This window comes from Oncorhynchus gorbuscha, linkage group LG09, assembly GCF_021184085.1.
Source record: "Oncorhynchus gorbuscha isolate QuinsamMale2020 ecotype Even-year linkage group LG09, OgorEven_v1.0, whole genome shotgun sequence".
NCBI lineage: Eukaryota > Metazoa > Chordata > Actinopteri > Salmoniformes > Salmonidae > Oncorhynchus > Oncorhynchus gorbuscha.
The window spans coordinates 37,436,724-37,448,806 of NC_060181.1; the positions used below are offsets into that span (position 1 = coordinate 37,436,724).

The 12,083-nt window shown below is 39.0% G+C and overlaps 1 protein-coding gene across 2 annotated transcripts in view; it reads right to left on the reverse strand.

The window, feature by feature from the left end:
- Positions 1–5,100: 5,100 nt before the first annotated feature.
- Positions 5,101–12,083, reverse strand: part of LOC124043504 (ectonucleotide pyrophosphatase/phosphodiesterase family member 2-like) — a 40,497-nt gene continuing 33,514 nt past the window's right edge. For both annotated transcript variants that reach the window (XM_046362163.1, XM_046362164.1), the window contains 2 exons: positions 10,558–10,711; positions 5,101–6,937 (listed from right to left, as the gene is read on the reverse strand). In XM_046362163.1, the coding sequence (XP_046218119.1) occupies positions 6,767–6,937; positions 10,558–10,711 (325 nt within the window). In that variant the 3' untranslated portion in view covers positions 5,101–6,766. The remainder of the gene's footprint in view (positions 6,938–10,557; positions 10,712–12,083) is intronic.

Here is a 12,083-nt window from a genome sequence, read left to right on the forward strand (position 1 = left end):
TTTTCTTTAAGTTCAAAAGTCAGTGGTTATGAACTATTTATAGGCTCTTATACTTTTAAACCCATCATTGTATTATTATCTTTCTCAGATCTTATATAGTCATGCTGTTATAGGGACAATCAGTAGTTGCTACATGTACTTTTAAAAAGTATAAATGAAGGATATGTACCTATTGTACCTATGTACCTAAGTTACATCTGAAAGAATGTAACTTACATTATAAATGCCTCATGCACTGAGTTCAACTGTTGTACCCCATCATAACCCAAAATATAAGCTTGTTTTGCGCCAATGTTTGTAAACAAAACAAACAATATAGCTTCAAAACATCATTAAAACTATAATTCATATCAGGTGAGATCTGGACAGGTTCCCAAAGCTGTCAATTGATATCTTGCATTTTACCAGGGCAGAAACATGAGGTCCTCTCTTCTGACAATAAGTTACTTCCTCTCTCTCACGGCCTTCCAGAGTTCACTGTTGTGGTGATTCCTCTGATAATGTGTGTGTAGCAGTACCCTGTGTAGGCTGTGAACTGGACAGCTCTCAAGTACAGTATGGAGATAAGCAAGGAGTTGCAGAGAAGGAAAACTATTGTCGTATGTGCATCCAACATCCAGCTTCTTTTGAATGTTTCACTAATGGAAATGGCGTATAATGAGATATGGGTAACACTAAACTTAAAGCCTGCAGGAGACATTTATCATGATGCAGTCATAATGTATTGTAAGACTTACAGTTGAATTCGGGAGTTTACATACACTTAGGTTAGAGTCATCAAAACTCGTTTTTCAACCACTCCACAAATTCTTGTTAAAAAAACTATTGTTTTGGCAAGTCAGTTAGGACATCTACTTTGTGCATGACACAAGTAATTGTTCCAACAATTGTTTACAGACAGATTATTTCACTTATAATTCACTGTATCACAATTCCAGTGGGTCAGAAGTTTACATACACTAAGTTGACTGTGCCGTTAAACAGCTTGGAAAATTCCAGAAAATGATGTCATGGTTTTAGAAGCTTCTGATAGGCTAGTTGACATAATTTGAGTCAATTGGAGGTGTACCTGTGGATGTATTTGACATCATGGGAAAATCTAATCAGCCAAGACCTAGAAAAAGAATTGTAGACCTCCACAAGTCTGGTTCATCCTTGGGAGCAATTTCCAAATGCCTGAAGGTACCACGTTCATCTGTACAAACAATAGTACGTATAAAAATAGTAAGTATAAAATAGTAAGTATAAAAAACTATTGTGGGAAGCTTGTGGAAGGCTACCCAAAATGTTTGACCCAAGTTAAACAATTTAAAGGCAATGCTACCAAATACTAATTGAGTGTATGTAAACTTCTGACCCACTGGGAATGTGATGAAAGAAATAAAATCTGAAATGAATCATCCTCTCTACTATTATTCTGACATTTCACATTCTTAAAATAAAGTAGTGATCCTAACTGACCTCAGACAGGGAATTTTTACTAGGATTGAATGTCAGGAATTGTGAAAAACTGAGTTTAAATGTATTTGGCTAAGGTTTATGTAAACTTCCGACTTGAACTGTATGTCTTAAGATCATCTCATAGTAATCCTAACTATACTGAACAAAAATATAAACACAACATGTAACGTGTTGGTCCCATATTTCATGATCTGAAATAAAAGATCCCAGAAATGTCACATAGAGTGGGGCAAAAAAGTATTTAGTCAGCCACCAATTGTGCAAGTTCTCCCACTTAATTAAAAAGATGAGAGAGGCCTGTAATTTTCATCATAGGTACACTTCAACTATGACAGACAAAATGAGAAAAAAAATCCAGAAAATCACATTGTAGGATTTTTAATGAATTTATTTGCAAATGATGGTGGAAAATAAGTATCTGGTCAATAACAAAAGTGTATCTCAATACTTTGTTATATTCCCTTTGTTGGCAATGACAGAGGTCAAACGTTTTCTGTAAGTATTCGGAAGGTTTTCACACACTGTTGCTGGTATTTTGGCCCATTCCTCCATGCAGATCTCCTCTAGAGCAGTGATGTTTTGGGGCTGTTGCTGGGCAACACGGACTTTCAACTCCTAGGCCACTCCAGGACCTTGAAATGCTTCTTACGAAGACACTCCTTTGTTTCCCGGGCGGTGTGTTTGGGATCATTGTCATGCTGAAAGACCCAGCCACGTTTCATATTCAATGCCCTTGCTGATGGAAGGAGGTTTTCCCCACGGGGTAAGATCTTGCGTGGAGCCCTAGATCGAGGGAGATTATCAGTGGTCTTGTATGTCTTCAATTTCCTAATAATTGCTCCCACAGTTGATTTCTTCAAACCAAGCTGCTTTCCTATTGCAGATTCAGTCTTTCCAGGTGTCTTTTATACTGATAACAAGTTCAAACAGGTGCCATTAATACAGGTAACGAGTGGAGGACAGAGGAGCCTCTTAAAGAAGAAGTTACAGGTCTGTGAGAGCCAGAAATCTTGCTTGTTTGTAATTGACCAAATACTTATTTCCACTACAATTTGCAAATGAATTAATTTAAAATCCTACAATGTGATTTTCTGGATTTTTTTCCCTTATTTTGTCTGTCATAGTTGAAGTGTACCTATGATGAAAATTACAGGCCTCTCTCATCTTTTTAAGTGGGAGAACTTGCACAATTGGTGGCTGACTAAATACTTTTTTGCCCCACTGTATATATATTTTTTATTTCAACTTTATTTAACCAGGTAGGCCAGTTGAGAACAAGTTCTCAGTTACAACTGCGACCTGGCCAAGATAAAGCAAAGCAGTATGACAAATACAACAATACAGAGTTTCACATGGGATAAACAAACGTACAGTCAATAACACAATAGAAAAATCTGTATACAGTGTGTGCAAATGAAGTAAGGAGGTATAAGGCAATAAATAGGCCAATAGTGGCGGGGGTAATTCAAATTGAGCAATTTACACTGGAATTATATTTGTGCAGATGAGGATGTGCAAGTAGAAATACTGGTGTGCAAAAGAGCAGAAAAACAATAATAAATATGGGGATGAGGTAGGTAGTTGGTTGGATGGGATATTTACAGATGGGCTGTAGATAAGAAAATTATGTTCTCAGGGTACATAACCCAATTTAATTATATTACTCTTAGTCTGAAAACCAGAATTTGTAAGATCCTGGTCAAATATTTCAGGGCGTAATTCCCGAATCATTCAATTAACAGATAATTCTCAACTAACAGCTGTGTACAGCTGCAGCGATCAGTAAGCTGCTCTGACAGCTGACGCTTAAAGTTAGTGAGGGAGATATGTCTCCAACTTCAGTGATTTCTGCAATTCGTTCTAGTCATAGGCAGCAGATAACTGGAAGGAAAGGCAGCCAAAGGTGGTGTTGGCTTTGGGGATGACCAGTGAAATATACCTGCTGGAGCGCGTGCTACGGGTGGGTGTTGCTATGGTGAACAGTGAGCTGAGATAAGGGGGAGCTTTACCTAGCAAAGACTTATAGGTGACCTGGAGCCATTGGGTTTGGCTACGAATATGTAGTGAGGACCAGCCAACGAGAGCATACAGGTTGCAGTGGAGGGTAGTATATGGGGCTTTGGTGACAAAACAGATGACACTGTGATAGACCGCATCCAATTTGCTGAGTAGAGTGTTGGAGGCTACTTTGTAAATGACATCGCCGAAGTCAAGGATCGGTAGGATAGTGAGTTTTACGATGGGTATGTTTGACAGCATGAGTGAAGGATGCTTTGTTGCGAAATAGGAAGCTGATTCTAGATTTAACTTTGGATTGGAGATGCTTAACGTGAGTCTGGAAGGAGAGTTTACAGTCTAGCCAGACACCTAGGTATTTATAGTTGTCCACATAATCTAAGTCAGAACCGTCCAGAGTAGTGATGCTAGTCGGGCAGGCAGGTGCGGGCAGCGATCGGTTGAAGAGCATGCATTTGGTTTTACTAGCATTTAAGAGCAGTTGGAGGCCATGGAATGAGTGTTGTATGGCATTGAAGCTTGTCTGAAGGTTAATTAACACAGTGTCCAAAGAGGGGGCAGAAGTATACAGAATGGTATCGTCTGCGTAGAGGTGGATCAGAGAATCACAAGATCGACATCATTGATGTACACAGAGAAGAGAGTCGGCCCGAGAATTGAACCCTGTGGCAGCCCCATAGAGACTGCTAGAGGTCCAGACAACAGGCCCTCCGATTTGACAACCAAGGCTGTTGAGTCTGCCGATAAGAATACGGTGATTGACAGAGTCAAAAGCCTTGGCCAATTCAATGAAGACGGCTGCACAGTACTATCTTTTACCGATGGCGGTTATGATATCGTTTAGGACCTTGAGCGTGGCTGAGGTGCACCCATGACCAGCTCGGAAACCAGATTGCATAGCGAAGAAGGTACTATGGGATTCAAAATGGTCGGTGATCTGTTTGGTCATTTGGCTTTCGAAGACTTTAGAAAGGCAGGGCAGGATGAATATAGGTCTGTAACAGTTTGGGTCTAGAGTGTCTCCCCCTTTGAAGAGGGGGTGACTGCAGCCCTGAGTGTTTGATGGCATTTTGTGGAAGACACCTCAGACATTATCGGACGGGCCTGAGTGCTTTATACAATAGAAAGGGCCACACGTTGACACCCGGCGAACTAGTGTCGATATCATCCACAAATTAAATTATGAACCAGGACTACCACGATTTACTGGCACCAAATACAAAGCCTAACGGCTCTTTGAAGGAAATCAACACTTCCACTGAAGGAGGGAACAGCACTTCGTACATTATCTGGACTTTGCAAAGCCAGTCATCTAAATCTGAAATAATAACCACCCAGATTTAGCTTGCACAATCGTTTATCATGGATAAACAGCCAATTATAAACAGCCCTAAATACTAATTACATTGGTAACCAGTTTATAATAGCAATAAAGCACAAGAGGTGTGGTATATTAGCCATATACCACACCCCGAAGGTTCAAATATTGACTAGATGGTGCTCTCAAATATCTCTATACATAACATAAGTTCTGAACTATTTTTGGCGTGCCAGGCTTCCTACTGTATAACCAGTTATTTTAATTTCATGGTTATTGAAACAAAAATGACTCAAATGCTCATCTGCAACATTATAAGAATTTATTCTGATCAGAACCTTGCCACATGTTAATAATACACCATTTAGAAGGCAAAAACATAACCAGATACCATCAACATAACATCTGAGGCCATCAATGGAGGTTGTATTAAGTGACATGAAAATGTTTGTTAATTGTGCTGAATCTGTAGGACTTTCAATGAGTCAAGTGTTCTGCAAGCAGGGCCGTTATCAGTAGTAGATTTAGTACAGTACGCTCAAAGCCAAACAGCCAAACACAGCACTTGACTCCACTGTCATAAGCATCATATACCAGTTGCTAAAGTTACGTTATAACACAGTTATAAGAGCACTTTTAACACCCATAATACCAATGCACACCACTAGCCTGTTAGCTAACCTGAACAACACTATGTCACCAATAAAGTATTACAGAAAATTGTCATTGGTGTCTCGACTGTTTTTAACATTTGCTGTGTCATCCTTATGTAAACCTTATGTAAGTGTAGGAGGTGGCAATAAAGTCTTCACACCAATTACAAAGACACGTCAGGCTATAGTAGATCATCACTCTGCAGTATTAATAGATATAACCAGTGGTGTAAAGTACTTAAGTAAAAATACTTCAAATTACTACTTAAGTCGTTTTTTGGGGTACCTGTGCTTTAATTCACTATAAATATTTTTGACAACTTTTACTCTTACTTCACTACAATCCTAAAGAAAATAATGTACTTTTTTACTCCATATATTTTCCCTGACACCCAAAAGTACTGGTTGCATTTTGCATACTTAGCAGGACAGGAAAATGGTCAAATTCACGCACTTATCAAGAGAACGTCCCTTGTCATCCCTACTGCCTTTGATCTGGCGTACTCACTAATCATACATGCTTCATTTGTAGATGATGTCTGAGTGTTGGTGTACCCCTAGCTCTCCGTAAATAAAAGAAAAAGAAAATGGTGCCATCTGGTTTGCTTAATATAAAGAATTTGAAATGATTTATACTTTTACTTTTGATACTTAAGTATATTTTAACAATTACATTTACCTTTGATTACTTAGGTATATTTAAAACCAAATACGTTTAGACTTTTACTCAAGTAGTATTTCACTAGGGGACTTTCAATTTTCTATTAAAGATAACTTTACTTTTACTCAAGTATGACAATTGGGTACTTTTTCCACCACTGGATATGACATCATCTTCCTGCAACCGAAAGCTTCCATTAACCTAATCCAACCCATTCCTCCACTTCCCCAAACAAACACTTAATTCACAACACAACACTTTCTCTCAAACCATACACAACAAAAGTCTAACTCCACTCCTATTTCGAACACCAGAGCTCTCTGGATTAGTGAGACGAAGTGGCAGCATTATTATCCTCTACATAATAAATATGACAAATACTATAAAAAATATACACCTAAGGATCAGACATGTATTGGGGAGAGAGAAAGAGAAAGAGAGAGACCCCACTGGGCACACACGGTTTGAATCAAAGTTGTTTTTCACATCATTTCAATGAAATGACATTGAACCAACGTGTAATAGACGTTGAATTTACATCTGTGCCCAGTGGGACAAAGAGGGGCGAGACAAAGAGTGGAAGTGAAACACAGTATGAAATTTGAGAAGAGAAAACGATACAGAGATACAGTGAGAGTGAGTTTGTGTGTGTCTGTTTTAGGTGTCACTCTCGAAGGTGTGCAGGTAGGTCTTGAGGGAGAGGATCTGGGTGTAGTTCAGGGTGGTGGAGCGGTACATGTCCAGCCCTGTGAGGATCTCCACGTCTCTAACCCGCGCTGTGTGCAGCTTCAGCAGCTCCTCCACCCACTGCGACTCGTCCTCTGAGCTCTGCAGGACCACCACAAGACGAGATGAACATATTTTGTATGTGTGTTACATATAAATCGTATGTCATTTGGGCATTATCAGCTGGCTCATTCAATCTCGGTATTATTTATAGAAAGCATTTCAAAAGACTACACACAGTGTTACAAGGTCATCAATATTGATAGAGCGGAAATGACAATGACGTTACCAGAAAAAAACAGAGCTGCATTGATAGGAAACCCACTATATGACTGTCACAAGTAGGGCTGTTGCAGTGACGGTATTATCACCACACCGGCGGGTCACGAGTCATGAAGGCAGTCAAATTCCACATGACCGTTTAGTCATGGTATTTAGTCTTCTCCAAGCTCTGATGCTGCTGCTGGTCATTAGTAGCCTACTAAACTTGCTAACTGTCTGATACTCAGCACTCTATTGTCCTTGTAATCACTCTGACATCAATGCAAATGTATTCAAAAATTTCATCAAACACTTCATGGGAGCCCATGAGCTCATTGTTGTGCAACTTTTCTATAGGCTATACAATTGCGGGAGAAAACAGATTGATGGCCGCAAAATAAAAGAGGAGGATCTCATCAGCATTCTATAGACTAGGCCTACTCTATTTATTTCTCAACTTTCCTAATATTAAGCATATTACTTATATTTACAACAGGAGTATAGCCTACCTGATTGCCATGAAAATAAACCACAGGGAAAAGCGTCCTTTTTACTATTTAAGTGCATATTTTAAATAAAAGATTTGCCGCTGCCCGTGTTTTGATACAGGTGCAAGATAATGGTCCATTCTAAATCAATACAAATGTCACACATATATTATTTAGTATATATAAAGACAGGATTAAATCAAGAATAGTCTGATTGGTGACAATATTAGCCTATCACTTGTGAATTATATATTATCACTTGTGAATGATGCCCAGCATAAGAAACAATGGCCTTTTTTGAAAACTTTTTTCCTATCATAGTGGTAGTCTACACCTCCTGTAGCCCAGCCCATAGGCCTATATGATGTAATAAGGGGTGTAGAGCCTAACTGGCATATATAAGCAGTACGTGAGTTTCAAGTTTGGAGAAGATACATTTCACCATAGAACCCTTTATAATTAAAGCATTACATGCATATTTTCATTTGCAGTCACTTTTGATAATGGTGTTTTCCGTTAATGGAACATTCACGCTTACAGCCTACTACCATGTGCACATTGCTGCGCTTATAATGTGAAAAAATTGCCTAATAGTTTACCAACATTTTACTCTAAACTTTCTGATCTGTTGCTTCAGCCACATTGCATAAAATAGTTTTTTGATGCTAGTGGTTCTCTTAATTTGGGATCTATCACATTCCACAACTGTCCCAGACTGTTTGGAACATGAAATTCTCACACAGAATAGAATAGGTTGACTTTTGTACTAGGGGGCATAGTAGATTGACATAGGCTAGTGCTTTTGCTGTTCGTTAGGCCTACTCATCTTGTTGGTAAATGTGGACAGTTCTTCCAATATCTTCAATATGCACCTTGGAATTGGATAAGGACGTGCGCAGTTGCGTCCCAGATGTGTCTGTCTTCACTTGTAGCCTGTGAGAAAGACCTGTTCACGTGATGGAGAGCAATGCGAGTGAAAGACGCTTCGGATTGCGCAGCACACTCAGGGAGAAGGGCACAATGCAGCACCACTGACATTGTGGGATGAGTGGTCATGTAGCCTCAGACGATTAATTACAGTAAGTTCAGTAAAAGTTACAGACCGATAAGTGGTCATGGTCATGTAGCCTCAGACAAGCAATTTCAGTAAGTTCAGTACCTAATCCATCAATTACAGTAAGTATAAAAAATATAAAGGATGATTATTCTTCCGATACACACTGGCAAATGGATGGATTAGGTATTGTCAACAGGGTTGTTGTCTCTAGTGTGTGTGTGTGGGCTGGTTAACACTGGGATAAAGTGATTAAAGTTAACGGTATAACTAATACAATAATTGGCTTATGGAAGCACTTCTCTAAGCCTAATCCATCAATTACAGTAAGTATAAAAAAATATAAAGGATGATTATTCTTCCGATACACACTGGCAAATGGATGGATTAGGTATTGATTAAACAGGGTTGTTGTCTCTAGTGTGTGTGTGGGCTGGTTAACACTGGGATAAAGTGATTAAAGTTAACGGTATAACTAATACAATAATTGGCTTATGGAAGCACTTCTCTAAGCGAGAGAAAGGTATATTATATATTTCCATAAAAGCTATTTATGCTATTTTATATTCTTGATCCTAATGATATAGACCTAGGTGTAAAACAGCTGAGGTGATAGAGCAATGACCCTGGTTGGGCGATCTGGAAAGCCATAGCCAGTCAATAAATAATATAATAATACCCATAAGAAAGGTTTTCATCTTTAGCTCACAATCTGTGGATAATATACGATTAGAAAGATGTTGTCACAACACAATTGAAAATTAAATGGCGCATGGAAACCAAACCAGGGCGGTCTATGGTGGTAGGTGGAATGGGCTGAGAGTGGCTGAGGGGGTGGGATTAAAGACTTTGTTTGGTAATGTATTGTTGTTATATATAAAAGTACCACATATGTAAAGTGTATATGTTAAATGTGTATGTAAAATGTATAGGTAAAATGTATGTATATGTAGAAAAATGTGTAAAAAAAAAAGAAGATATTTCTCCTCCGAAGAGGGGTCAGGTAGCCTCAGACGAGCAATTACAGTAAAGGTCACAGACAAATAAGTGGTCATGGTCATAAACAGTAGAACTAATGAAAGACCAATGGTTCAAACAGTAGGCCTACACAACTTTAAGAGATACAGCCTAAAGAGTATACAACGAAAGATCATTATCGTTATCATCATGAGACCAGAGGGTCATACTGAACAAGTTATATTTACCATAGCACTCCATTTTGAATTCCACGGCTGTATTGTGAAATTTGAACTGACACAGAAGGCTGCAATATACATGCCATCTTCTGCCGACAATGAAAAGAGGTTGTATTCTGACTTGAGATTTCTGTGCCCTTATCTCCAACTTTCGTGGAAGTGTCCCATTGAGTTCAATGTAAGACGAATGCAAAGGTCAGAGTTGTGTGCGCTTATCTCGGCCCTGAATCAGGCCTTTATGAGTTAGTGCAGCAAAATGTTAGTGGGAAGAGTGACCTATATTCATTCTAATGGCCATACACAAAATACAAAAGTGTGGTAAAGGCTTTTAGATGCAAAGTTGACTGAAGGACTGTGCATGGGAATGGACTAAGTACTCCCTCTGTCTACACCATTTAACTGTTCCCTTGAAATGATTAAATAATGTCATGCCAGTAATTTTTCTAAGACTGATGAACAATTCATGAGCAACAAAGTACCATGTGGTGCCAAGAATTTGTCAAGGGAATAACGTCAATCGAATTAGTTTTGCCATGTAATTTCTAGGTAAATACCTTGTAATGGTGCGTGGTGAAATACATACATATTTAGAAATTGTTTTTGGGATTCTATTTCTATGGGTTCTGTATTCTAGATCTGTGGTTTATGACAATTTCTTGAGTATGCTTCTTCAAGCAGAGAGACAGCCATAGACATAGTGCCCCCATGTGGTGAGAGAATTACCTTGCAGCTCTCGTCGTTGTCTGAGCGGTGGGGTAGGAGGAAGGAGAAGACATTGAGGGGGCCGTCACACACCTCGGCCGTCTGGTTGACATCCTGACAGCTGGTGATCACTACATAGTAGTGTGTAGGGACTGGAGCCGAGACTGCGGCGTATCTGGGGGTCATATATGGGCCACAGTCATAAGTAGTCACGTTAATGAAGATACAGGCAAGCACACACACGCACACACACACACACATGGAAGGGTGGCAGGCGTTAAGTTAGCTGTTAAGAGCATTGGGTCAGTAACCGAAAGGTTGTTGGTCCAATTCCCTGAGTCAGCAAGGTGGAAAAATCTGCCATTCATGAACAAAGCAATTAACCTGCAACAAGAACTGCTGAAGTGTTCATTTAGGCAGCCCTTTGCAACTCTCTGATTCAACGGGAGACACATTTCGATTGAATGCACTGAGCTGTGCAACTGACTAGGTATTACCATTTTATTTTACACAGAAAGACGCACTATTGCAGACACAAAAACAAACATGATCAGAGGAACCTGACCTGGTAGGTCTTAGTTTTTTTTATAGCTTGGCTACCATTTTCACAAATATGTGGTGAATTTTCTAAATCTTAGAACAAAACTCCAAATTGGTAACACTTGTAACAGCCAGTTTTACATCCAACATTTTTTTTTATTGTGCATTAATTTTGTTCGTAGACATCTTTTACCACACAGCCATTGATCCAAAATGTTTACTGTGAAATATAATGAGTACATTGGTTTAATCACAAAAACATAACGATATCTTTGCAATTGAGTAATTTTAACAAAGTTAAGCCAATAGAAAAACATGTAAGATACATGTTCCAAAATTGTCCTTTAAATGCAGTACGCTACAGTACTGTAAACTACAGTACATTACACTGTTTTCACATTAGGCAGTATACTTGCACTACCCATAAAAATGTACTGATCATCAAATGTCCATAATGTCTATCCCATGTGTGATCAAAGGTGTGATCATTGAAGACATCTTTCACAATGTAATGAATTGAAAGAAATGAAAGAAAAAAAACATAATATTTAGCAGCACTAGTTTGCATCAAGCCTGTCTAGAGTATTTGGCCATAAGTTGTCATCGAAATCACAGTAATAATCCTCATTGTTCATGCAGCTGCGGAAAAACCTGGCGAATCTAAGCCTGACATATTGCAGGTCTGGATTGAAATCATTGCATGCCTCATCCATGGCCTTCCACCTGTATTGTAATCGTATATTGTATTTTACAGTATGGTATTGTACTTCTGTATTGTAATGGTCCTGTACGTGGTTCAGTTCATAAGAGCATGGGTCAACCAACTAGAGTTTTGTGTTTGATTCCCACTGTGGTCACATACCAAAATGTATGGATTGTTGTCACTTTGGATATAAGTGTGTGCTATATAAATGGCATATATTATGGTATTACAGTACTGTATAGGCCAATGCAATTGGTAGTAAAGCAGTGTGAACCCCCCCCCCTTGAAAGTCCAAACTCGTCCA